Consider the following 26,225-nt stretch of genomic DNA (forward strand, 5'->3'; position numbering starts at 1 on the left):
GAAATATTTGTATAATTATGTGACAAGTATATTTATCTGAGATAAGTATTTTCTCCAGATAAATGTGTATTTGGCAAAAAAGTTTGAGATAATTGGGATTCCAATTGAAGAGAACCATTGTTTTAAGGTAATAAAGCTTTCTCACTTATCAGAGAACACAGTTATTTTACATTCTAAAGATCTCAATACAAAAAGATATAGAAATGTCCATACAGGAAGTTTGTTGGTGTTCACTCCTAGATTGCAAGGCTGTCTCAAGTTATGGTCATCAGAAAAAATTCTTTTTACTCTGTGTGTGTGTGCATGTGTGTATGTGTGTGTCTGCATCCTCCTTTGGATAATTAATCTTTTATGAAGTGGATTTTTGTCATTGCAGTTTAAGTTGGTTTTTAAACAGCAACCCCATCTTAGGTATTACAAGCTATCGCCATTTACTAAAATTTTTATAATATAACAATCCTTGTATGTCCATTTACTACTAACTCAACACCAACATTAATTTAGCTAATTAAATGTCTCCTACTGGAGAGCAAAAAAAATAATCTGATTGTTTAGCTTCTGAATAACTTAAATTCAGTAATACCTCCTGTTTTCAGTGCATAAGGGTAGCCCAGATAAGCTCCGTTCTCTGACGTGGCAAAATTTATCATTCATTTATGTTTAAATATGAGAACATAGATTCTGATACTGACGCATCAACAGAAAATATGTATTTTAAGTATCTAACTGAACATACAAGCTTCTCATGCCAGTAGTGTGATTTGATTGCTTAGTAGCGAAGAGTTTAGCGTGGTCCTGTATTTTTATAATTTTTGTCCATTTTAGTAGACTTCTGTTACTTGCTGCCTATTTTGGGTGGGGATTGCTTTCCCACTGTTCTTTAAGGCACTCTTGCGCAGAGGGACAAGGAGGGACAAGGAAATTTACTCGTTTATAACATGCCCCTGCTACACTAAATGAGGTGTCCTCTCATTTATGCCTCAAAAGAAGCACTTGTGTTAAGAGGAGGAAACTAAAACTCAAACCTGTGATATGACTTGGCCCCTGTCACACTGCTGCAGAGGAGCGAGGTGGTAATTCTCATACAGAGATATCTGACCCTCAAGTTCAAGCCCTGGGGATTTTGTAGCTTTGTGATCTATGAAATGTCATCCAAGACTCTTTGTGCCTTAATTCTCTGTCTTTAAAGTAGGGATGATAATACCTGTCATGGAGTACTAGTTATGAAGATGAAAGTAGTGTAGGCAACTGTATGCTCTTTAAATTGTATATCACTACACATGTATTAGTTAACTGTCTTATTATCAAAATTTTTTGGTGGGGTAGATATTTACCTAAGGAGGTCATTTACTTTATAAGTTTGCTTGTTCCCATTATGCTATGTAATCACTGTATGTTGATGAATATCACTATTTTCCTTGGGGTATGATGTTTAGCTAATTCAGCCATACTAGGCAAAAAAGAACAGCATTGTAGAAGTAAGCAAGTATCATATGAAAAAAAATTGTTTAATGACTTAAACAGAAACATGGAGTTGTACAAGTTCTACCGAGTTATATTTTGGGGGGAAAATGACATTCCCTTCAAATGACCATCATTCATTCATTCATTCATTCATTCAAGTCATTTGTTAAGCACCTGCCTTATTCTGGGCAATCTGCAGGGTGCGGGTATGTGTGTGTTTATTAGGTTTATTTGGACTTCGAAGTAACTGTGTAATGTTGCAGTCATTATTCAGAAAAAGAGGCAGAATTTACTTTAATGAGATCTGTGATTGGGAGTGACTAGTTCAGTTCCTTATCCCGTAATAGTTTGTTGTCTGATTGTTTAATACATGTATGACTGTCCCTACTTCACAATTAAAGCATTAGTCTTTGGTCGCATTTTTCCATTTTATTAAGAGCACTGGTCACATGACCTTGAGCACATGACATTGGCCATGTGGCAGATCTCTGAGGGCAGGAAGACTGTTGTACATTTCTCTGAATCCTGTGCACGTCCCACGACGGGGCTCTCCAGAGTTGGGAAACGGTAAATAATTGTTTGTGAAATGGTTGAATGAATGCAGAAATCCAAGACTTTTCACTCAAGTGGTGTAGAATATTTACTTGTTCTTTGATGCAGTCATTCATTCATTCAGCAAGTTTTTGCTGAAAGTGTACCTTGTAGGTGATACTATACACATGCGTTTCGGAGTTCTGGTCAGATATCCCCCAACTTTTTGTGACAACTCTAGGTATGTGTCCCCAATTCCCCTTCATCCCAAATATATCTGTCAAGGATTTTTTGGAAAATCACAAAAGAACTGTAAACTTTAGAGAAAAAGTTAAGAATAATATGGATGTATTTTAGGTGGTCAGTATTCTAAACAATAATTTTACTGGTAAGGATTTTTTTCCCAAAAGTGGCAGAGGAAACACTTGGGCACACTGCCTACCCCTAGTGTCCTCAATGGTGTTTGCAGTTAACCATCAGAGAGCTTGGTGGCTTACTGTTTTCAGTGGCTAACCTCCATTCCCAGTCCTTTCAGTGATAAAAAGGGACTGTCTAGCTACTGCTAGTTAGGTAACTTGCCCAATGTTACGCTGATGAAACAAACAATAGACCAGGTCAGGGTCCCTTAAAAATTGGCTGCTATGATTAAGACTTCTTTTAAAATTATTATGAAACACATGAATTTATGCATATAGCTTCAGTTGTTTCTATACTTCTGTGCTAACGCCCCACGCATCACACTAAAAATTTATCATGGGTGATATTTCTGTCACAAAGAAAACTTCAAAGTCTGAGTTTGCAGAAACGTCTCGTCTCAGTTGACAAGCCACCGACTTGAGTCCTGTGATTGAAATAGACTCCAAGGTCAGCAAACCAAAACTTGAACATCACTGGATGATAATACATTCAGTGTCTCACTGGTTATAATGCAAAGAGCACCTTTCAAAGGAGTATATCTTTATTAATCATTGCAAATTTGTACTTTTGAAATTTCAGACCCTTTTTCATTAGTTAATAAAGCCAGGAAGCTTAGTGCTCTAGTCCCATTTTAATTTTTTGAGTCCCAGGTGCTGATTTGTCAGGGTTTAAAAATCTCTTTCACCTTATCAGATTAAAAATATTTATTTATGCACATGTTAACAATATATTTAAAAGCAACGAGAGCTTCAATTTTTAAAATATTAATTGTGGCTCCTTAAAGTATGAAAATTTTATTTATACTTACATAATGTATAAAAAGGCATTTATATGTTAGCAAATATGCAAGAGAAGGCATTTAATGTAGGTGAAGCAGAATGGTTGTTTATCAAAATAGTTAAGAAACCTTTCTAGCAGTCCACCTATGAAAATTTAGAGAGGCTCTAGAAACAGGCTTCTAAATAAGGGGTCTTTATAAGAAACAACAAAGGAACAATGACCAAAACTAAAAACCCAACTTATCTCCCTTTAAATTCCAGACTCTTTTCTAAGCCATGGTTTTTACACACTGTCCTTTGGTAGGTGGGTACCTTGGCCTTATGTATGAAACACTGAGGGTGGTTTAAAGGTTACAAATGTGATCCTGTCAGATTGACAACTAACTGTTCTAATGAGGAAAAAATCCTCAAAGCATGAAATTTGAATGAAATGTGTGATTATAATTCAAGTACTGTTTACACAAACCTCTGGGGACCTTCCGAATAAATGCAGAGCAAGTGAGTTAGACAAACCTCTGGGCCTTCGCTGTACGTGTGCATGTGCAGTGTGTGTGTGTGTTTATTTTACAGTGTGAGGGAAACTTTCCACCATTAGCCAAGGCTTTGCTCTTCGGAACCGACACCACAATCCCGCCGTTGTAGGTTCATACTGTATGTGTTTTGTTACCACATTGAGTTGTAAGGAAATAGGTGCTTTGAATTATTAAAGTTGATTCTTGAGAATAGATGTATGCTCGGGTGGCATTTGCTTCGGCATATGCAAATGATTTAGTTTCATTTGGGATCAATTCCCAGAGGCCCTCCTTTCCTGTGATGCTCTGAATTTGGCAAGCTCAAGCCAGCCCATCTCCTTTCCTCCCACCCCCTTTCTTTCTTTCCTCTTTTTTTTTTTTGTTCCTTTTCCCCCTCTTTTTGTTGGTTGATAATAATATTTTTAAAAATAAAACCATAAGCAAATCTATTCACTTGCTTGTTAGAAACCTTGTGATCTAGAAAGATTCTGTTGTTCAGTTGTGATCCATAAAGGTAAAGGAAGGTTTTCGCTTTCTTAATCACTTAAAGTTTAGTAAAAATTTTAAGTTTAGTGAAAGTGTGCACGGAATGTTTGTTCAAATATTTATACAGGTTTGGGGCTACTTGGATGATGCCAAAACGTGGTCTCAGAGGTGCCTTTTTAGGAACTGACAGCTGTAAGTCATTCGGAGGTTCAGAGGTACCAATGAACTCTTGCTTTAGAACCCAGCAGACAAATAGCGTTAAGTGGGTGGTAGATTATCCACAGCCCCAGGGAAAGCACCAAACTCCAGACTCGAGAGTGTGGCCAGGTGGAGGTGGGGTGCCCGGTCGCAGCGCGGGAAGCATCCTCCCAATCCTTGGGACACGCGGCCGGCTGCGGGGTGGCGAGGTGAAGTTCACGGGCGGCCAGCCTCCCTTCGGTTCCGGGGAAGCCGAAGCCGAGGGCTCGCGGAGCCCCGGGCGGGCCGCACTGTTACTCTGTTTCATTCCGCAACCCCGTTTTGTAGGTTGTTGACCAGGCAGTCAGAAAACACTGCCCCCTCTCTCCTTTTGAGCGAGGTCAGAGACGTGGTGGTTTTCGTTCTTTTTTTTTTTCCCCTCCCTCTCTCCCCTTCCCTCCCCTTTCTCCGAGTCGGGTTCTCAGGCAGCTGCGTACAATGCTGGGAGCTAGCCAGCAGCAGAGACAGATGGCAGAGTTATTAGATGTGCATCATACGATTCCCTTCCTGCCACTCGCTTTTTAATCAAATTAAAACAAAAAAGAAAGAGAGGGAGAGAGAGAGAGGGGGAGTCAATTAACTGCATTTGTATTCTGCTCAATAATGGACCCTGTTCCACTTTTACCCTAAGGCAGTTGAGTGGAAATTTTAGAGAAGAAAAGGGTGCCTAGAACAACAACCAAAAAAAAAAAAAAAAAAAAAAATTTTTTTTTTTTAAAGAAAGCAAAAAAGAAAGAAGAAAAAAGAAAGGGGGGGAGGGGAAAGTGAAGACTGCAGAAATGTGTCCGAATCGGCATTATTCGAGGAACTAATAAAAAAAAACCCCTCGGAAAAGTTGAATCCATGTCGCGTATGCATTAGGATTTAGAGCTCCATCAGGGCCGGGCTGCCTTCCAGCTCCGCTGCGCAAACTTGAGCGTCTGACAGCAGCGCGGCGGCCTCCCCCGCCCGCCAGGAATGGTCTCTTCCTGCTTTGCATATTCACCACGCTTGGCCCGGCCATATGGGAAAATGCAACTGAAGGAATTGTTGTGAAAAAAGGGACAGCGAGTTTGAAATAAAAGTTGTTAGAGTGGTACTGAGGAGAAAAAAGAACCCGAGACCATGTACTGCGCATACACAATCCCGGGCATGGGCGGCAACTCTTTGATGTACTACTATAATGGGAAAGCGGTAAGCGGACGCGGGCTGCGAGGGGGATTTTTGACAAGTTTTATTGTCGCAGGGTTGAGCATCCTAGGCGGTGATCATTGTTTGCAAAGTTGTCGCAGGACGGCCGCACCTTCCGCGGTGCCATGAAATATTTATCCTTTGCCAATCCTGGGGTATCGGTGTTGTGTTTTTTTTTTTTTGATTTTGTGTTCCCCCAACCCAAGCAGGGTAAGAAAAAAATAGATGGATTTCAGAGCTTTAGAAAGTTTGCAGTCAAGGTAAAGTTGGGAGGTGGTAAGATGAAAAAAAAAAAAAAAAAACTTTTGGAAAATTCTTGTTCCTTCCAAATGACTGTTTAAAAGGAAAATCAGATATTGAGAAAGATGCAGGTAGGCTGAGAGAAAATTTGGGGTAAGTTTCTCCCTGGACCGAGGTTCTGTGATATCCAGTCTTACTAAGTTGGAAGCTTAAAGTGAAATGGATTTAGTGCAGAGAATCTGAGAGGTTAAAATAGAGCAAAGACATAGAACTGAGACATGTAATTAAGAAGTAGATTATATAAGCTTTTTTTTTTTTTAAGCCAAAAAGGGGAAGAAAAAAACTCCAAAAAACAGGGACCCATTCATACATATAACAGTATTGCTGTAAGTTATTTGTGTTGTGTGGCTTCTTTCCTCATTTCCCCCCCTCCCTTCCAACAGAAACGCTTTATTTAAGAAAAAAAAAATGTGTTTGGTATTTTGTGCATAACCCCAGCAGAAGGTTTATACTTGCCATCTGGAGGTTTATTTTTTTTTTTCCCTTCGGCTGGGCCCTCTGAAGGAAAAGGATTTCAATATTTTCAAATCGGTATGTGGAGCTCTCCGGAAGAGTTGTTGGGGAATAGAGAAGCAAAATTTTATTATTTTAAAATAGAAAAGGAGAATGGGGGAAAAGTGAAAAGCAGCCATTTACAAACTGCTCTCTTTGTGTACTTTGAACTTCCATTTGGATTGATCTTAATCAGGGTGTGATAGTTGGGCCAGAAGGGACCGATCAGAGCTTTCAAGCAGGCCCAGTTCAGCTGTAGCGATTGGCGCAGGCGAATTAACATGTGTGCGTGGCGGTATATGCGTGAGTGTATATACGTGCCGATGTATGTATAACGGTTATTTCTAGCTGAGCATATACTGGAATGCACACACATGGAGAGAAGTGTTGGAGGGTGCAGTATGGTTTAGGAAGATGAATAATTTCATTCAAGAAACCAGTTTTATGAATGGGCAACAGCTGAAAGAATATCTACTTTTACTTTGAAAAGTCCGAGTAAATCATCAAAAGTTTATAAAACTATCCTGTTTTTATCTTTTAAAAAAAGAGAGAGAACCTAGCGGGTAATTAGAAGAATAGTTAAGTGTGGTAAGGGAAATATAATTTTAAAACAAATGGCTTATGTTGTGAACTGATCAAGTAAAGTGGTTAAGTTTGTAAACATAAATCATGGGATTATGTAACTTTAAAAAAAAAAACTAGTGCCTAATTTGCAATTGGTAGTCACTCATATGTAGTTCTTAAGACTTTTGCCTGTTATCTTTTTGAGATTCCCACGCGTAACATAGTCAGCCAGTACCTTTAATTTTAAAGAACTTTTAATGAAAATTTTGTGAGTGATGCTGTCACATTCAGTAAGAAAAAACATCTCAGAAGCAATAAAATAGATTCAGAGATTATATGACCCTTGTGCATTATAAGAGGGATACAATGAATATAATTTTCCGTGGTTTTTATCTTTAGGAATTACCAGCGGTGTGATTTTTTTTTTATATGTTAATTGTTAATTTTGCGTCTGAAATGTCTGAACTGACAACATTTTAGTTGAAGTTTTGGACATTTTAACTCTCTTTTAGCTAAAAGGAATTTTTAAAAATATGTGTTCCATTCCCACAGCTTGCCAGTTGCCTCTACCATAAGAAAATGCTGAATATGACATCATATCACTAATATGCCCTCTCAGTTGCCAAATATTTTGGTTGTTAGATTTTTTTTTTTGAGAGGATGGTACTCATAAAATCAAGATCACTCTGTCACAGGAAATGTATTTATAGGAACTGTTTTAAGGCACTTATTAAAAACAAATCTGGTGATGTGTATCTCTATTGATTCAAACACTAGAAAGAGGCAAATTGTACATACATTATAGTTAGAAAAAATAGCCATTTGGAACACCAGCAGAAAGCTTTTGAAACCACGGATGCTTACCAGTTCTTCGTTTTAGCTTTAAGAAACAGACAGCAAGGTCCAGTTGTACGTGTTCTTGGATGGAGCCAATTCTATACCATTTTAAAAAATTGCCTTCATGCATACACTGGAGAAGCAGATTTTTGTTTATTCTACAGTGTGTATTGTACTGGCTCTAATTCTGCATTCAGCAGCTTTTGATTTGGTGCCAGACATCTTGTGGAGATTGTGTATGCCATGCGTTAATTGTTCAAAATGCCTATCGAAGAGACTTTACATTTCTTGAGTTTCGTTTGTTGTTTGGGGTTTCAGTATCCATGCATTTCTGTGGGGATGTGCTCGGATGACCAACGTGTGTTTTAACCTAAATTGTTGGAGTTAAGTGTGATCAGCTATTTGTTCCACAAGCTTCCCTCTGAAGACAACACAGCCCTGAATTCCTTCTTTTTTTTCCCAGTGACAAGTCAATTACTTGTTTAAATTCAGTTTGAACTCTCTGAACTGAGAGAGGCCAGAGGAAGCAGGTTTTCCCTGTGAATAAACAAAAGAAGAAAAATGTAAAATCATTCCAAAACACTGTGATTTTAGGTTGTGGGAAGAGTACAATTAAGCATTACAACAGTTATGATTTCTTCTTTTTGAATTGGCAACTATGTATAGGGTTTGCAAAATCAGTTTTCCTCTAACTTCCTAGCAAGGGAAATATTATAATCAATGATATTTTGGGACAAACAAAGGAAAATGTGGATTTTCTATTACCTTCAGTTATGAAGTGTTTCCATGACCATAACTCACAACAAATTGTTTCCTTCTTTCTGTGAAATATTGGACCTGTCCTGAACTGTGGGCTTCAAGAAGCCAAAACCTACCAAAACAAATCATAACCCTAGAGCTGCCAAAGACTAAATCTTGAATATAAACCAGAATGTATTTTTTAAAAAATCAGCTCCTCCTCAGGTGAGAGTTTAATGAACTTGACCAACATGAATTGTGTGATTTCTTTTCTCTATGGGTTAGAGGCTTCAATATAAATGAAGCCCATTCTCAGCTAAATAAAATTTTGAAAGCACTACTACTTAACTATGGGAGAGAGGGTTTTTGCAGAGAAAATCAGTACGGTTTCTTTTAAGTGCTCTGAGTATAAACGCCTATCAAATAATATTGCTGTGTCTGTCCTCACTGAGGCAATAAGCAGTGTCAGGCATTACCTGGTCCACCGTAAGTGTAGTTTTAGCTCTAAATTTTGATTTTTATAACTGCTTACATTTTCTTATTCATTGAATAAGAACTTTAGTAAGTAATTATTTGGTCAAATTCCACCTATCTAAAAATAAAGCAATTCCACAAAGATAAAATTATGGCAAAGGAAATTGAAAACAAAAGTGGCGAAATTTCCTCCTAATGGTAATTTAAGATCACATCATCAGCGCTCGCCAGCATGTGCATGTGTTAAACCGTATAGAGAAACCTGTAATTATTGTAATTGCTCTTTTCGCTTTATACTAACAAGCTTCAAACCATGTTTCAAACTAGTTGTTTTTAAATAGTTATTTGTCAAGTCATCAAATCTCAGAAAGTAAATGGTAATGAGCTTTCCACGTTTATATTCTGACTCTTGGTCATAGGATACAGCTTTTCAACTCCATAAAGTTGAGAAATGAAGATGGTTATTGATTATTTCTGATATCGAGGCCAAAAAAATAAAATAATTTCATGATTCCTTGCTTAAGATGGAAAAAAAGGAACATTTTAATTCCAAAATCTCTCAGTTGGGAATATGTTCTTAAAAGAAAGTTTTCCTATGAATAAGTAAAAATCTCAGTCACCTAAATTGTTTGAAGCTAAAAATCATGATATGAAGTGTTTAGCTATTTTTTTCATGTACCACAGGAAGTGCTAACATAAAAAGCTTAATATTTAAATAGCACCAGTAATAATATTTTCCAGTGCATTTTACATATGGCCCTTTCTTTGCAAACCTCACAGTTGGTTCTGGTAACCTCATGCAGGTAGGCACTGGGTTTTTAAGTTTTCAATAGTGTATCGACTATGTAAATTCCATTTAGTATTTTTAAAAGCTATTTCATATACTTAACTATTTTCAGAACCATGAGTATAAATGAAAGTAGCTGGTATAAATGCATTACTTTTAAAAATGATTGTTTAGCTGTTGTTACAGAGCAAAATTTGCTTAGGTTCAAACTAATGTAATTTTTCAATTCCCCACTGATTCAAGAAAACAAAACATATCAAAGGAAAAACAAACATGCAGGAAAAACTTCCTTTAAGTGAACCTATTTTTTGGTATTGTTGACAATATTAAGCATTTTAATTTACTCATTTTAAAATAACAATGAAAATTTTATTTTTTTTCCTTCTGTGCTTGATTGCTTACAAGAAAATTATGTTGATTTTGTTCTGTAGGTTTAAACTGGTAAAAATTCACCAGACGCATAATCTTGATCTTGTGGCTACATCTTGCTCTTCTGCCTCTGATTAAATTTCCAAAATCCCTGCGTGAGATTCACAGATGACAGACAGTTTGAACATTTCTCTGGGGCTAATTTTGCAGGAAAAAAAGATGGATCGGTTACATATTTGGTTAATTTATTTAATCCCTAATTTCTGGTAGGTTTGAACATTCTGAATATCGTGTTCATAATTGATAAGCATCCTTGTAGCGCTAGGCGATGGCATTGTTTCAAGGAGATTGAGGAGGAAGGACATTGGAACACAGGGGGAAGAGGGTTTAGGGAGAAAAGTGGCCGGGGGAAAAAAGATCTAATAGCTGGTGCAGTCCTTAAATACCTTTCCAACTGATCTACAGGAAATTGTGCTGAAGAATTGTTTGTTTCCTGTTCCACTATAAATGTGGTTTGCATTACACTCCCTATTTGTGTTTTGTTTTGCTTTGCTTTTTTTTTTTTTTTACTAAAATTGCAATACCACTACAGAGATTTGAGAATAAGTGATTTCTTCCTTGTAACTTATTTTTTAAATGGGTTTTAGTATAGTTTGATTTTAGACATTATCCTCTTTCATTATTCTCAATGTTATGTGAGTGTGTTTCTAAGCTTGCTTGCAACTTCTACCACTGTGATGTCACTGAGGAAAAAACAAATGCTTTAGTGTCATTTCTTTAGAATCACCCTGTAGGCCATACGTACAGTCAGCAAGCTGCCATCAGGAGATTCATTTTTTAAAGAATCTTAATTTCTAATCCTGTAAAAATGTATGGATAGGTTGTGGCAATTTTAACAGTCGTTAGAACCCAGGTTTACTCTTATCTTAAAAGAAATGCAGTAAGGAAAACATTTGTTCCGTGTATCAAACAACTACTCGTAACTGAGAATCTCAGCACAGAAACACAGAAGATTACCAGGCTTTTTCCCCTTTTTCCTCTAATATCATCACAGTTATACAAAAGCTAATTTTTCACAGTCAATAATTTTACACTTCAGTCTTCCAGAGTTTATATGTATTTGGGTTTAACTTCGCCCTTAATACTTGAGATATAACTGAGGTGACACAGGGTAAAGTTATATGTGGTAAACATTATTGATTACTTTAAAAAAAATAAGGTTTGGGACTCTGTGTTTATAAAATGTTTATATCTATTCAGGAAATCATCATAGTCCTAAAAAACAGTTATCTGTATACCAGGAAACGCAGAGGAATAGTCACAAAACTGAAAGAGAGACTTGTATAAAATAATTATATTTTGAAATATGAAGTGATCTGCTCAAAACCTATTCATGGAATTTTCAGAAAACTTCACTAGTTGGAGGATTTTTAACATTTTAGCATCTGGAATAAACTATTTGCCACATTTATGGGATCATCTTAGGCATACAGATATTATTGTATTTTGTTAAGCAAAACAAATTTATTCTTCTGAAGAACAGTTCTTAAGGTTTGGGGCTTGAAAATGGTTTGAGAATTAGGTTCTACTCCACTTCAACTCTGGGAAACTTTCCTTTTTGCAATGCCGAAGATTTATAACTTAGGTTCCAAACTACAACCTTTTATTAGCAGATGTATTTATGTCGCGATACCATATTCTGATTAGAATTTTAAAATTCACGTTGCTGATATTTTGGTCTTTCCAATTCCATGTTGCCTCATGTCCATAGTTTTCTTCAAATTCTTCTTCCTTATTTCTTCAAGAAAGCTGCACATGCTAATCAGGGCATTTTATTCTAAAGTGACTTAAAAGGGACACTATGCCTGTAACATTTTATTTGGGAGGGTATCCTGTTTAAAGGCAGTCCACCCCCAAATGGGGATAAAGAGTGGGTTTCAAACACCTGAGAAGTCAGGGGTGGTAGCAGTGTAGATGACGGTCTAATTTCAGACTCCACTGAAAAAAATGCAGGCTTTGGCATCCTCCAGGGACCCAGGGGTGTGCTTTCCTGGAGACCAAATTACACTCCTCTGAAGACAGGGCACGTTGAGGTAATTGGTAGGACAAAGTGGGGAGAGTTGAATTCCAGCTGCTTCCATTGTAGCTGACCTGAAAATGAATAGGGGATGTTAAGAGTGGAGGGTAACATTTGACTTGGCTCTTTCACCTCCAGAAACCTAAGGGTGAGAATTATATAGTCCGGAATGACTGCACCGATAATGATCCTGTTCAAGGGGGGAATTGCTATGTTGGGAAAAACTCTCACACCATTTTAAAAATAGTTGATTCATTTACCAACCACAGTCCTATTACTGTAGCCCCAAGAAAGTTTATCCACAGTATGGAAGCACTCCTTGTTTCTATCATGAGCCATCTAGTGAGTGCGTCTTGGGTTCTCACCTCTTTGGGTACCATTTTTAAAATGCTCATAATGAAAGACATTCGGAAGGTACTGGAATCTTATCTCCAAGAAAGGAAACAAAAAGTAGAGTGTCTACACTCCCTTTTCCCCAGAATGTGTGCTTTTTTTTTTTTTTTTTTTTTTTAAGGAGACTGATGCTGTGTTACTCAATAGCTTTTCTCACGAATAAAACAAATTAAATTGACGTTACATGCATATTTAAACCCCATCCAGTTAAGTACTGACGTGATTAAAATAATCAAATGTATTACTTAAAAAATTAAAAAGGATAAATCCTGTACCCCATTATTTTATTGACTTTTAAATATAAATTGCAGATATGTTTACATTCCTAATGGCATTATTAAGCTAAACTGACAAATCAGAGGAAGAAAAGTTGATTGCCCAGCACATTATTATTTCTGCACCTGTTATTACAATTCAGAAGTGGAGGCTTCGCACACAGGAGCAGGATGGATGCTGTTTTCTTAGGCCTCCTTTGTGTGATGTGAGGGTTGGGATAAATGGTTAACAAGTGTAGTTTCACTTTGTAGTGCCTTTTGGAGTGTTGATGTGATTAAAAGACTACAGTGTTTTTTCATGTAGCTTTGAAATTAATATGTAAATAATAGGGGATGGTCGGGCTCTTCTGTACTGACTGCACTAAGCCTCCCTAAGCAGAATTGGGGGGGGGGGGATATCAGCTCTTTATTAGACGTTGTTTAGGTATAAATAGTGCCAACTTTTCATCTCTACCCTGTGAATCTGTAAGGGAAAAGAAGGGAAGAAGAGGGGCCTATCAGATTAATTTAGGTAGGGTTGCAGATCTGGGTCGAAAATCCTTTAGACTTTTTCTCTTCTGGTTATATATTGGCCAGGAGGTTGGTAGACTTTGAGTGAATGTTTTAAGCAATAAGTTATCTACCGTTGGCAACGCTTTGGTTTGAAATGTACGTTTTTCTTTAGTTTATTTCCTCCTTGTCTTAATCATACCATATCATTTTTCAAACATCTGAGCATAGGTGGCAATGATTGTTGGTTAGTGTGATTCTAGAATTTCTTGGGTGTTCATTGTCCAAAATTAACTTCACACGGAGAAACCTAAACTTTCTGCAGCAAGTGGAATAAATAAAGCCCTATTCCCTTTTTTTTTTTTTCCTTTCTTACTTTCCTTAAGAATGTCATTATATTCTTAGAAATGTGATGATATTAAATTTGGACTGAGAAGGGGGAAAGTTATCTTTATTTCATCCCATCCAGCAGATAGTTTGAGTTTACAAAGAAATGGTTAAAATGCCATTATTTCCTGGAAGATACTAGTTAACACTATTCACATGAGTTTGGATCTTGTCCTGTGTAATAGTGATAATTTAAATTCCTAGACTTTAATAACACTTAATGTGTAGCATGGATCCCACTTAATCTGCTCCCTGGCTTCACAGCAAAATGTTTACATAAATGAACTCTCAATTTTTGTATCAACTTTTAAACTCTGTCTTTCCAGAATTAATACTATTTCCATAATTAAGCATGTTCCCAGTTAGTTCCATCGGAGTATATCTTTAAGATGCTGTTCTTTTCTGTTGTTTTTTTTTTAAGCCATCTGTTGGCTAGGTCAGCAGAGAAATGGGAGCCTGATTTTATTTTAAAGCACGTAAGTTATTACTCTACTATTGTATTAGACATTGAGCTTCAGAGGGCGTAAAAGATAAAATTCTATCATATTTTCATTTTGTTACATTTGCAGCAGAATATGTATGCCCAAATTGGTTATTTTCAACTCATGACAGCTGTGATATTTAAAATGCTCACAGCTGTTGTGACTTAAAATTGATTTTTCTATTAACACCTGAGAAAAAGACCTGTGCCATATTAGAAACTTAAATAAGGTAACTGTAAAATTAGGTATGTTGATATGAATCTGGTAATCCTCCTTCCCAGAGGTTGCAAAGTGCAGCAAACCTCTTGGATGCTTGCAGGGAAAGCGCTAAAACCGCTAGAAATAGATGCATGATTGTTAAATGCGTTTACCTTTTAAAGAATTCATGTAACAGCAGATCTTCTTGGCCCAACTTTCCAGTGTCAGTTTTGCTAATAAAACCTTTTAGGATTCAGTTTACTTTATTAACCCTGAGAAGGATGACTTACGTGAATCATTATGAGATCCTAACCTCTAAACTTTTTTTACCTTTCAGATATGACACTGAGAAATGCAAACCCACACTAAATTGTTCCTTATGGAGGAAGTTCTGGTTTTATGGCTCTTTTCCTCCATCATTTTTAGATGATGAAAAAAAAAGCAAAACAGATGAAAAAGGAGAAACAAATTATGCCTAAGCAGTTTTAGGCTAGCACTTGTTTTGGGAATCTGTCATACATTTTTCAGGATCCCTTTACAGATCCATTTTAACCTGGTTTAGAGTGAGATAGTGCTTCCTGCATTTGGTTGAGCTATTTTGATGTTAACCTTCTCAGGATACTCAGTGTTGGAATCTCGAATGTGACAGGAGATCAATCACCTATTTAACAGTGTAACCGATGTAACAAAACTTAGGCACATTAAGGTATGGAGATAGTTTTACATTTTGAAATAGATGGTATGGTGTAGAAAACATACAGCTGGCCTGATGTGGAATTATTTATAGATAATCGTGCCTTCACAGATGCATTGCCAATAGGGAGCTATGTAGATTAAACTCTTTGGCTGGTCCTAGGCTTTTTACCTGTGTAACTCAATCAGAATTGAAAGCATGACAGCTTTTATGATGATAAATGTATGGCTGGATCGGAGAAAGTACGGACGGTTGGGTGGATAGATGGATGGGTTACATAACTAGATAGTAAAAGATAATGCGAATTATTTATAACTCCACTTGCTTATTCATCAAAAATTTACATACACAGTATTATTTTGATTATTGCATACAGTTTAGAATAAGTTAGTGGAAAATAATAATTTCCCATCACATAAGCAAATCACAATAGAGATGGTGCCAAAAGTTCTAGAATGAACATAGGTTACTTGTTTCACTGATGTGCACCACAAGATCACAAGGTCAAAATGTCACATACGAAGTGATCAAGAATATAAGTGGATATTTTCTTGTTTGGTGAAGGAAGATACTCCTAGAGATGACCATTTTTTATGTGAAGATTTATGAAAATTGAAGTGGATATTTGACATACTCTGATTACAAATAGATATCTTTAGGACAGTGGTGCCCCCTCAGGGGACATAGGGAAGTATCTGGAAAATTTGTAATTGTCCCAACTGCAGGAATAGGGTGAGGGCTTGCCTCTCGCAGTCAGTGGGTACAAGCTGGGGGTGTTGCTCATTATCCTGTGGTGCCCAGGGCAGCCCCTCACTCGTGCTGAGATTGAGAAGTCCTACTTTAGAAGTCATATATCTGGACCTTAATAATTAATTCCCGGCATGGTGAGCCACCTTACGAATGATGGTAGCTCCCTTCCCTTCCCCTCCGTTCTCCTTCCCTTTTCTTTCCCTTCTCCATCCTTTCCTTTCCTTTCTTCTCTTTTCTTTTTCTTTTTTTCTTGTTTTCTTCCCATAACAATTCCCTCCCTCCCTCTCTCTCTCTGTTTCTCTGTCTCTCTCTCTCAGTATTGCCCAGGTATTTCCACCATGTACCATGAAAATGTGAGATTTTCTTTCAGATGTTGTAAATATAGTACATTATTTATGAACCAACTGGAATGGCTTCAAAGCAGCTGTTAAAATATGTTGTGTCAATAAGGTACGTTTCTCCATACCCTGAATATATATTTATATCTTACCTTTCAAAATACCTTGAATTCTCTCATAGTGTAACCATTGGTTTATTGGAATCATCCGAAAGGAAAAGTTTATTACCATTAATTTTTTTTTCTGTAGAACATAAAAAGGAAATAAATTAGCATAAAGAAACTAATTAATAATTAAAGTTGATTACTTTTGGCATTAAGGATATTGTTTGCATCATTACCCATGTCCTCTGCACGAAGAAAAGTTTAAAGATGAAAACCAACATTAAAGACTCTCTTTTCAGCTCTCCCAATAACACAGCTTCTTTCTCCACTCACAACTGGGGATCTCTCTTCCTGCCACTGCTGAGCTTCCATCAGTGTTGGATAATTCTTGGCGGTGATTTGGAAGTGATTTTAAAACCTTGATTGCCTTCCCTGGTATCCTGGGGAGGAAGGTGGCAGTATCTGGTGGCAGAGTCTTAACACCTGCCAACTTGGGGAACCCAGAAGCACACCTCATGTCTTAGATGCCAAGGTGTGGAGAGAGCTGCCAAGTCTGACAGTAACTGCTGCCACTCTTCAGTTTCCTCCCCGTGCCCTACAAGGTTCTCCGAGGTTCCATGGAAGTAGAGATGGCAGCGGGGAACGGAGTGGCAGCTCTGATTTGAAGCCTGTCTTTGGTGTGGGATATTCTTTCAAGTATTGCTCAGCCCAGTGGCTGTTATATTTCATTTCCATCTCACAAGCATCCTCTGACTCTGTACTGAGAATCTTCCCGTTTCCCTGACCAGCTTCAACACAGTTCTAGTAAAATCACGTTGATGCCTTTGGGTTTTACTGTGTCCATCACAACTGAAGCCATCTTATAAGATGGTCCTCAGTTTACATTTATTTTGATGGGTTTTCCACGTTTTATTGTACAGAGCTGACTGTGTTCGAAGCGAACAACGAAAAAGAAAATGTGTAAACTTGTTTATGTGTGTGCGAGGCAAGAAATAAAGGTGACCATTTTTGATGGTCATGTCCTCGATTTGTCCTCGTATTTCTGTTTCTGGGAGACAGTAATTTTTTTTTAATTGCAAGTTTGCTTTAAGTCAGAGCTCTTTGGACCTTGCTTCTATTTTTGATCAATCGTTGATTATCTCTGTTGGACTCTCAGTAATTCTCTTTTGTCCCAGTATTGTTCTCTGAATAATCTTAGAATTATAATTTGTGTACGCATCGTTTTTGGAATGTTATTCAGAGAGCTTGCTTGTGTGGTATTTGTCAGACATGTATGGAGTCTAAAAATCGATCTTGTTGTGAATTTCTGTAATTAATAGGAAAGTGGTTTACAGCTAAAATAAAGCTTGCAGTAAATATTTCATTGTAGTAATAATCAGCATTCAACAAAATACATTTGCAAGCCTCAGTTCTTTCCGAATGCTTTCTTGAACACCTTCCAGCTTAATCCTTACTGCATCGCATCGCAGTAAGATAGGTGGTCCAAATGTTGTTAACCCATTTTGCAGTCTAGGTAGAACTGGGCTGTCCATTGAGATAGCCACTTGCCACATGGGGCTATTAACATTAAATGTAAATTAATTAAAATGAAATAAAATTCAAAAAAGTCAGGTCCTCAGTGACACTAGCCACATATCACATGCTCAGAAGTCGCATGTGGTGGTTAGTGGCTACTGTTTTGGACAGGTCTGGGAAATGGTAGTGTTACAGGATTAACTCACTTGCTCAAGATCATATGGATTATAACAGAACTAGAGGCCCTTCTGCTGTATATTTCAATATATTGGCATCTGAAGTAAGAATGGATAGTTTAATGCTACCTGGCATTTTAGTGAATGCGTATCTCATCTGTGTTCATCTCTTTTTTCTTAATTAAATTTAAAGCTTGACGTAGAGAAACTTTTCAAAGGATATAGCCCTTTGTCTATGCACAGTGCAGACCCTGAATCACCTTCTTCTGAATAAGAGGTCCTCCAAGAGAGGGACTGTAGCTTTTTGTTTTTAATTAAATTAAATTTATTTTTTTATACAGCAGGTTCTTATTAGTTATCTGTTTTATACATATTAGTGTATATATGTCAATCCCAATCTCCCAATTCATCCCACCACCACCACCCCCATCCCGCTTTCCCCCTTGGTGTCCATACGTTTGTTCTCTACATCTGTGTCTCTATTTCTGCCTTGCAAACCAGTTCATCTGTACCATTTTTCTAGATTCCACATATATGCGTTAATATACGATATTTGTTTTTCTCTTTCTGACTTATTTCACTCTGTATGACAGTCTCTAGGTTCATCCACATCTCTACAAATGACCCAATTTCATTCCTCTTTATGGTTGAGTAATATTCCGTTGTATATATGTACCACATCTTCTTTATCCATTCATCTGTCAGTGGGCATTTAGGTTGCTTCCATGTCCTGACTATTGTAAATAGTGTTGCAAGGGACATGGGGGTGCATGTGTCTTTTTGACTTATGGTTTTCTCTGGGTGTATGTCCAGTAGTGGGATTGTTGGGTCATATGGTAGTTCTATTTTTAGTTTTTTCGGGAACCTCCATACTGTCCTCCATAGTGGCTGTATCAATTTACATTCCCACCAACAGTGCAAGAGGGTTCCCTTTTCTCCACACCCTCTCCAGCATTTGTTGTTTGTAGATTTTCTGATGATGCCTATTCTAACCAATGTCTTAATGCATCTTTATACACTTGTTAGCATATTGTGGACAACCAAGAAATGTTTATACAGCCAAATGAATGAGTCCCCCATGCACCATACATGCCTACGCCTATATATACAGTTAGGCAAGACTCTTAGGTAGCGTGCTTCCCGAGAGCTGGCCTCCGTGGAATTTAGAGAGCTCATACCTTTGTTCTGGCTGTTCTACTACAAAGTAGAATTTTATTAAAAGAAAAATCATGTGTATTTTGTCATATAATCCAAATATATCTTCCTAATAAGTGAAAAAGTCTGCCCGTCTTATCCTTAACACTCGTTTAGTCCCTAAATTGACTGCATGGTTTTGAAATCTTCACATCTTCCCGACAAGCTTTCAGGCATTTAGAGGTCAAGTTCAAAGATTAGCCTGTGGAGTTGCTCAAATACTATTTCTTGAACAAACCAATATGTATTGAAACTTTTTTTAATGTCATGTTTCTCAAGATTCCTCTGATCCAACATGGCCTATTAGAACATTTTTGGTTGAATGAATGAAAATATGTATCTTTTCATTCCTTGCATCATGAAGTTGGAGAAATGTTCCTGGTGAATGTTGATGGTACTGATGACCCCCTTCATTCATATGTGCACATTCAAAATTGTATGGAATATTTTTCAGTGATGTCTAGGTATGGCAGTATGTGAGTGGGCTAGCTCTAGGGTATTGTTAAGCACAGGGAATGAGTGTTTGCGCCTTATACCTATACTCTTTTAATAGACGAGATGATTGCAGATTTTTCCCATCATCCTTTTGTTGGAAGCACCAGGAGCCTATAGTGGTACATCCTGGCAGATGCTTTGTCCTTGAACTTCTAATGGTATACACAAGCCGTCATTCCTCTTGGTAATAATCGTGGTATTAAGAGGCATTTGTGTTCAGTGCACTCTTTCAGCTTGTACCATGTTTAGTTCCTGTTATGCAAATACTGCTTTAAACTTAGAAATTCCAATTTGCATTAATATTTTGGTTTCATATAGCTAGCTATTGCATTTCACAAACAAGTGCATTTTAATGAGTATTGGCAGAATGTAGAAAAAATGTTATTCATTACATTCTTTTGTAGAAAATGCAGTAGTTGCCAAAATCATTAAGACCAAATATAATGTGTATAGAGGCCACAAGGATATGCCTCTTCGAGAATGTTTGGCCCTTATGGCATTCAATGCTATTCTTACAGGCATGGAGGATGGGGGTTATTACTATAAAATAGAAGCCAGCGTACCATTGACATTTGGGTTTATTTTTAAAATGTAAGCATGCTTTACTTTTTTATGTTTGCCATAAGACCATAGGGAATTCACCTCTGAGTTGATGTGAAGAACTTTAAAAGTCATAAATAAGCTGTAAAGTAGTGTCTTACATTTTGATGTTAGATCCTAAAATGAAGTTTTTGCTGGTTTATTATGGTTACTTTCCTTCCTGAGATTTTTTAAAAATCAGAATTGTAGGCATACAATTTTGCGATGGGCATTGTGTGGGGAAATAAAAATTTTGCAACTGGACTTTCAGAAACTAACTATTTTAACACATGGACTTTCAAATGCTGCTGTCGTGTTGTCATAGCTTGTGGTCTCTAATTATAATGGGCTTTTTTGGTGGTGTTATTGCAGTTGTTCCACTCCTCCCCCCTCAGTCTTCAACTCACTTTTCCCAGAAGGAGAGTTCCAGGCCTTTGAAAATTCTCATGATTTTGCAAATCCACTCTATTTTTGTCTAGAATACAGGAAAGTTAAAACTGTGGCTGGTATGATGCCATGTTTTGAATCCAATTTTAAAGCAACCCTTTGCAACCCAGGGAGTAAAGCTGACATCTTTGTATCTGTAATGAAGATAATTATACCTGCAAGGTGACATCACTCGTGAAGTAACAAATGCAGTAGAAAACTGAGCCTCTGGTCTTCTCTGAATTCTGTAGACCACGTTTGGCATTTAACACTAAACTCCTCTTTCATGCTTGTCGTTTGAGAAGTTGCTTTCAGATGAATTTACTAAAGCTGAGTGACACAGGGTTAAATTAATTCTTTTCTTTATTACTCAAAGTGATACAGACCTTTCTTGGACTAATGTAGCTTAATTAGTGGTCAATTAAAACTGAACATTGCTGAATTGAAGTTCTTTGATCAAACTCCCTGGCATGAGTTCTCTTTCTTTAACTAGCCACCATCTTGAATTCATTTGGAATCAGTAGTATAAACAAGTTTAAAACTGGTTCTTTTATAAGAAAGTCAGCAGGCTTGTATAGCTGTGGTTTCTTTTTTTACTTCTGTAGGCGGCAATTCAAAGGCATGCTAAATGAAAACAGTACTACACCCTGAAAAAAATACATTTTTAAAAGTAACACTTAAGTAGTCAGAAAACAGTCAATACCCCCACCTATTTATTCTAGACAGAAGATAAATTTCCCAATTTTAGTGGTTAATTTTGTCATTACATAGAGGGCTAAAGGAAAACTCCCGGTCCTGACAAAGTCCACAGTTATAATAAAAAGTGAAACAAACAAAAACCAAGCTGTGGCTTGGGAGAAAGATGGGTTGGGCAACGTTACAACATATATGCAGAGATTTAACCCAAGATTTAACCCAAATTCAATCTTTATTACTCTTGGGAGCATATTTCCTCTCTTTGCCTTTGGAGTTGGGGAGTCAGACACTGCTTAACTTACCTGTTGATTTCACCATTTCTTTGGAGGGGCACTGTTGCATCAGTGAGAGCTGATGATGGGGTATCTTTCACACAGATTGCAAGGTTGAAACACACATTGCTTTTTTTGGAATTTGGGTGCAGTTTTAAAAAAAAGAAAAGAGGGATATGGGGGAGCCAGGAATTGGGACAGAGGGGGTCACTAAATATTTGTAAGTAGATCAGCCTCTTCCTTTTATGCAGCTACATGTCTTAACATTTAACGTGTCTGTGCTGTTCTTGTCGAAACATAAGTCGATACCATTCAGTAATCCCAGTTGTGGAAAGCCTCACAGTCTAAAAATAACAGAGCTGGCATTCCGTTAGTGCTCTATATTTTAAAGTATTAATTAAAACTGGCACTTTTGTGCTGGAAATAAAAGTAATATATTAGGTTTAAATAGGTCATTTGCTCAGTCTGGAATGGCTTCTTTTAAGTTCTGAAATTTTCACAGAGGAAAAAGTACAAGGAAATTTTCGAAGTGGCCACGTAGTGTTTTCCCCCATAAATGACACGGTTTTTATAGTTCTCATTACTTATATCCAAAAATTACAGTTATAACCAATAATTAAGATAAAAATTTCATCACATGACAGAAAGAGAAATTGTTTTTAGTCAGTGTGCCTTTCAACCTTCTCTCCTGCTCTCTCCCTAAAGGGCTGATTAGAATGTAATAATTGGGGGTGATAGCGGGAGGAAGAGGCCAATTCCATTTAATTAAAGATAATTTATTTTACTTTAAATTGGTGATGTCCCACATGAATAAGAGTAGATTTAGCAGATAGATTTATTAACGGGTACTGACATCTCAGCTGACTTAAAAAGCAAACATTTTTCTTTCTGTATTGTTTTTATTGTGTCTCCGCACCTGAAACGGCTGTCATCGTGCTTCCCTCCCCGCTTTACGGAGCTGTAGACTTTTCCACCAAATGTGCAATTATTGGCGTATCAGTGAAACCAACTTGAGCCTCTGCTGAGTTAAAAAAGAAAACCCAGGCCAGGAGCTTGAAAGGCTGCTGAGATTCTCAGGACTCCCATTGGAAATGCCATCTCCTCCAGTGACATTTTCTTGACTGATCTTTAAAATATCTAGTTCCCAGATTCCAGGGTAACTTCAGCATTTTGAATGAAGAGCATAAGATTTCCTTTGGGCTGGGGCAAGGTGCTTGCACGAATATTCCTTTAAGAGAATGTGGACCTTGAATGCCATAGATAATGAAGAGTGTCACAAAGCGATCATTTGCACTGCGCAGGTTCATTTCTGACACAAAATTGTGGAGAAAGTAAGGTCCTTGTGTAATATTTTTATTGTTGTCTCATGCAATTGCAAACAGATCCTGGATATTAGGGATATGTTTTAAAGTTGGAAAGTGGATTCAAATAATGCATGAAATTTTTTTTCACATAGTCTCAGCCTGTGATGGTGTTTTAAATGGAATACCTCTAGTAAAATTGTGCTTGAAATTCCATAAATCCTAAGGCACTTTTTTTATGCTTCAAGCAAACTGTCTTCTGTTTTCCCAATTTCTATGTGATCTCTTTCGCACTATCTTTATCCCTTTTACCCCCATTTCACATTCCTGTATCCTTATTTCCATTTTTTCTTGTTCAGTCATTTCTATTCCCTTGCCTAGTGTGTTTCATTCATCTTTCTTCTCTGAGTGAAATCCAGACCTTCTGGCCATCTCTTTCTCCCTGGACTTCTCTTTCTGTCCAGCACTTCCTCCGTTCACTTCAAACCCTTACATTCATTTCTTTTCCTGCCTTGTTGCTCTCATTTTCACGTACAGTTCCTTTACGCTGGTTCCCTTGTCTTGCCTCTTCAGATTTCAGTGCTGTGTCTTTCTAGCTTGATTTCACAAATCAGTTCTATATAATCGTGTTTTCAAAATGAAGGGGAGAAATGAGGTTTTTCTTTCTTGTCTTTTTTTGGAGGTGAAGATCATGGTGGAATTTTTATTCAGTTTTAAGCCAGATGGACTTACTTTACCCTGTTCCGCCATTTTACCATTCCAAATGGATGTTAGATCAGGGATGGTGTTTCTCAAGGATTAATTTTTATTAAGCCTTGATTTTCCTGTTGCGTTAACCTTTTCCTTCCCCTCAGCCAAAGCATCTTATTCCTTTTTCTGTCCACCTAACTGGTTAATTTTAATAACCTGATCTCTCTGGCCCTTATTTTACCCTGATTCCCTGCCTCTTTTATCCATCTCTTTTTAAAATCATTCTGCTGTATCCTCGCTTCACCTTGTATCTTTTCTTCTTCTGTAATTATTAATGAAAGCATGATGACTTTCCCCAAATTCTACTGACAGACAATGCTAGGAAAGAGGAAATTTGCAAGTAATGTTTTTTGCTGAGCATTGGGGAATTCTGTTGGGATTTTGAAATTCTTCTAATTTTTTTCCCCAAGATGTATAGTCATGATTCTGGGGAGTGGGGAACAGGGAGGCAAGTGTTCAAATTGATCCTTAATTGGAGGTGAAAACCCTACATATCAATATTCATGAGGGAGAGTGATCCTACATTTAGAGCAGGTAAATTCAGTTGTCCTTGTTGGATAGTAGACTGGTTCAGGGATGTGTGTGTGTGTGTGTGTGTATCTATTAGGAGCAAGATGGGGACAGTAGAGGGTGATCTGTGTGGCCAGCCACTATTGCTTTCAGCACCTCCTGTTGGCCAGAAAAGAAAAAGATACTTGGGTCAGAATGAAGACCTATCCTCTCTGACCCAGGGCTGGGGGTGGTTCCTCTCTCCGTCCCATTTCCTAGCTATTTTCCTTCTTTTTTCTCTCTGTTCCATTTTTGACAGCAATTATTTCACTTACTATTTCCAAACACCTTCAACCTCTGTCTCTTCCTCTCCTTCTTTGCTTTACTGCTCTCAGATAGGTAAAGAATTCCATTCAATGGGAGGCCACTCCTCAGCACAGCAAAAATCTAGATGGGATGCTTTTGTCGGCCAGCCTCTCCTGAGTACCTTCTGTATCCTTTGGAAAACGTCACAAATGTTGAAAAATAAATAAAGGAAAGGACAATTGCCATATCCCAAACTGGAAACCCCACCACTTTTATTCTGGAAAGAAGGCTTTCAGGGAGAGCAGCCTGCTGTATTCCCTGGAGGTAACAGGAACTGGGAGTGGCCAGAGGGAAGCTGCTAAACGGGGTCCAGATGCAGCTCCATCCAGGGGGAAGCCTCGTGCTTGGTCATTTGGGTGGCTGGGCCCGTCCCGCCTCCCCTTCTCCATGCCCTCCTCCCAGCCTCATCCTGGGCCCTCCCACCCCTAGGCGAGCCCCAGGCCTCGCAGCAGATGTCTGCGGGTCTGACTTTCCTATATCCAGCATGAAGTTCCCTCTCTCCCTCCTATTATGAATTCTGTGCTGTGGTCCTGCTTGCTCCTTGTCTGTCAGATTGCAGTTCTGATGCTGTCAGCCATGTCTGATCAATCAGCAAACAACACCACAGGATGAAATTTAAACAGTGCAGATGCTCAGATACAGGGTTATGTTGACTGGACCTCCAAGGGAAAGCACAGGTAAGGTCAGAGTCTCCCCAGAGTGGGTCTCCCGAGCCTGCCTGATTTGACACCCTTCTGAGCCCCACTCTACTGCTTTGGCTTGTGTGCTGCCCATTTGCTTTGCCCTACTCCTTTCTTCCCCTGGCGTTCACCAGAACTTTCATTTTAATCTGCTGCCCTTGTTACTCTCCTCCTGTCATTTATTCACTGCCTTTTCTCTTGGATCGGTGCTGTCATTATAAATGTTCCTGGATCGCCTGTAGGTTGAGGGTCCTTGCAAAATGCCACCTCGTTCAGGGCTTTTGTGGCCACACTTCGAGGAAGAGAGTTCTGCTGAGAATCTGGGCAAACGGATGGAATTGATAGGCCTGATTTATTTTCCCTCTGGGACAGTGGAATTTATCATTAGGCTACGACCAGGGTTTTCTTTCTTACCATTGAGATGCATTGAATTGTAAATGGAGCTTAAATCATCTTTGGGGGGAAACGTTTTTAATTAGAAAAGATATAAATAGATACGACCTAAATGAGGATGAATCAGCCAGTCCTTGAGAATTTGGGGAAAGAAAAAGAGATTTGATAACCGTTCCCCTTTTACAGTTTGTGGTGTTGGCTTACAGGGTTACTGCTCGCAAAAGAAGTATGTTCTATCGTCTTCCTCTTCTGTTTCAAAGTATTCAGTTGGTCCTTTTTATAACATAGAGTGTTTACAGGGTTCTGTGTTCCCTAGTCCCATCTGGAAAATATTTAAACTTCATAAGATCTATAAGACTAAAATATCACATATAATGGGATAGGCAGAAGGAAAGAAAATGAGACCCATTGCGTGTGTTTAGAATAAGTTAGTTGTTTGTTCAGAAGCGCTGCTAGAAGAATTGGAACAAATAGCTGTGTGCAGTGACTGGTCGGGTCCAGAGCTGTACATTTCACCACAGAATGATCCTCGGTTTGTAAAACTGACGT

At 37.9% G+C, this 26,225-nt stretch overlaps 1 protein-coding gene across 22 annotated transcripts in view; it reads left to right on the plus strand.

Annotated features, from left to right (window-relative positions):
- The window catches only part of TCF4 (transcription factor 4), a 354,962-nt gene that overhangs the window by 250,819 nt on the left and 77,918 nt on the right, over nucleotides 1-26,225 (plus strand). Inside the window, exon 1 of one of the 22 annotated variants that reach the window (XM_082353736.1) lies at nucleotides 4,658-5,599. The exons of 19 other annotated variants lie outside the window; for them this stretch is intronic. In XM_082353736.1, coding sequence (XP_082209862.1) covers nucleotides 5,531-5,599 — 69 coding nt within the window. In that variant the 5' untranslated portion in view covers nucleotides 4,658-5,530. Of the gene's footprint in view, nucleotides 1-4,657; nucleotides 5,600-26,225 lie in introns of those variants that run through there. 2 more of the 22 variants (XM_082353735.1, XM_082353734.1) reach the window with 2 other exon arrangements.

Source organism: Balaenoptera borealis (genome assembly GCF_965194805.1).
Source record: "Balaenoptera borealis genome assembly, chromosome: 14".
NCBI lineage: Eukaryota > Metazoa > Chordata > Mammalia > Artiodactyla > Balaenopteridae > Balaenoptera > Balaenoptera borealis.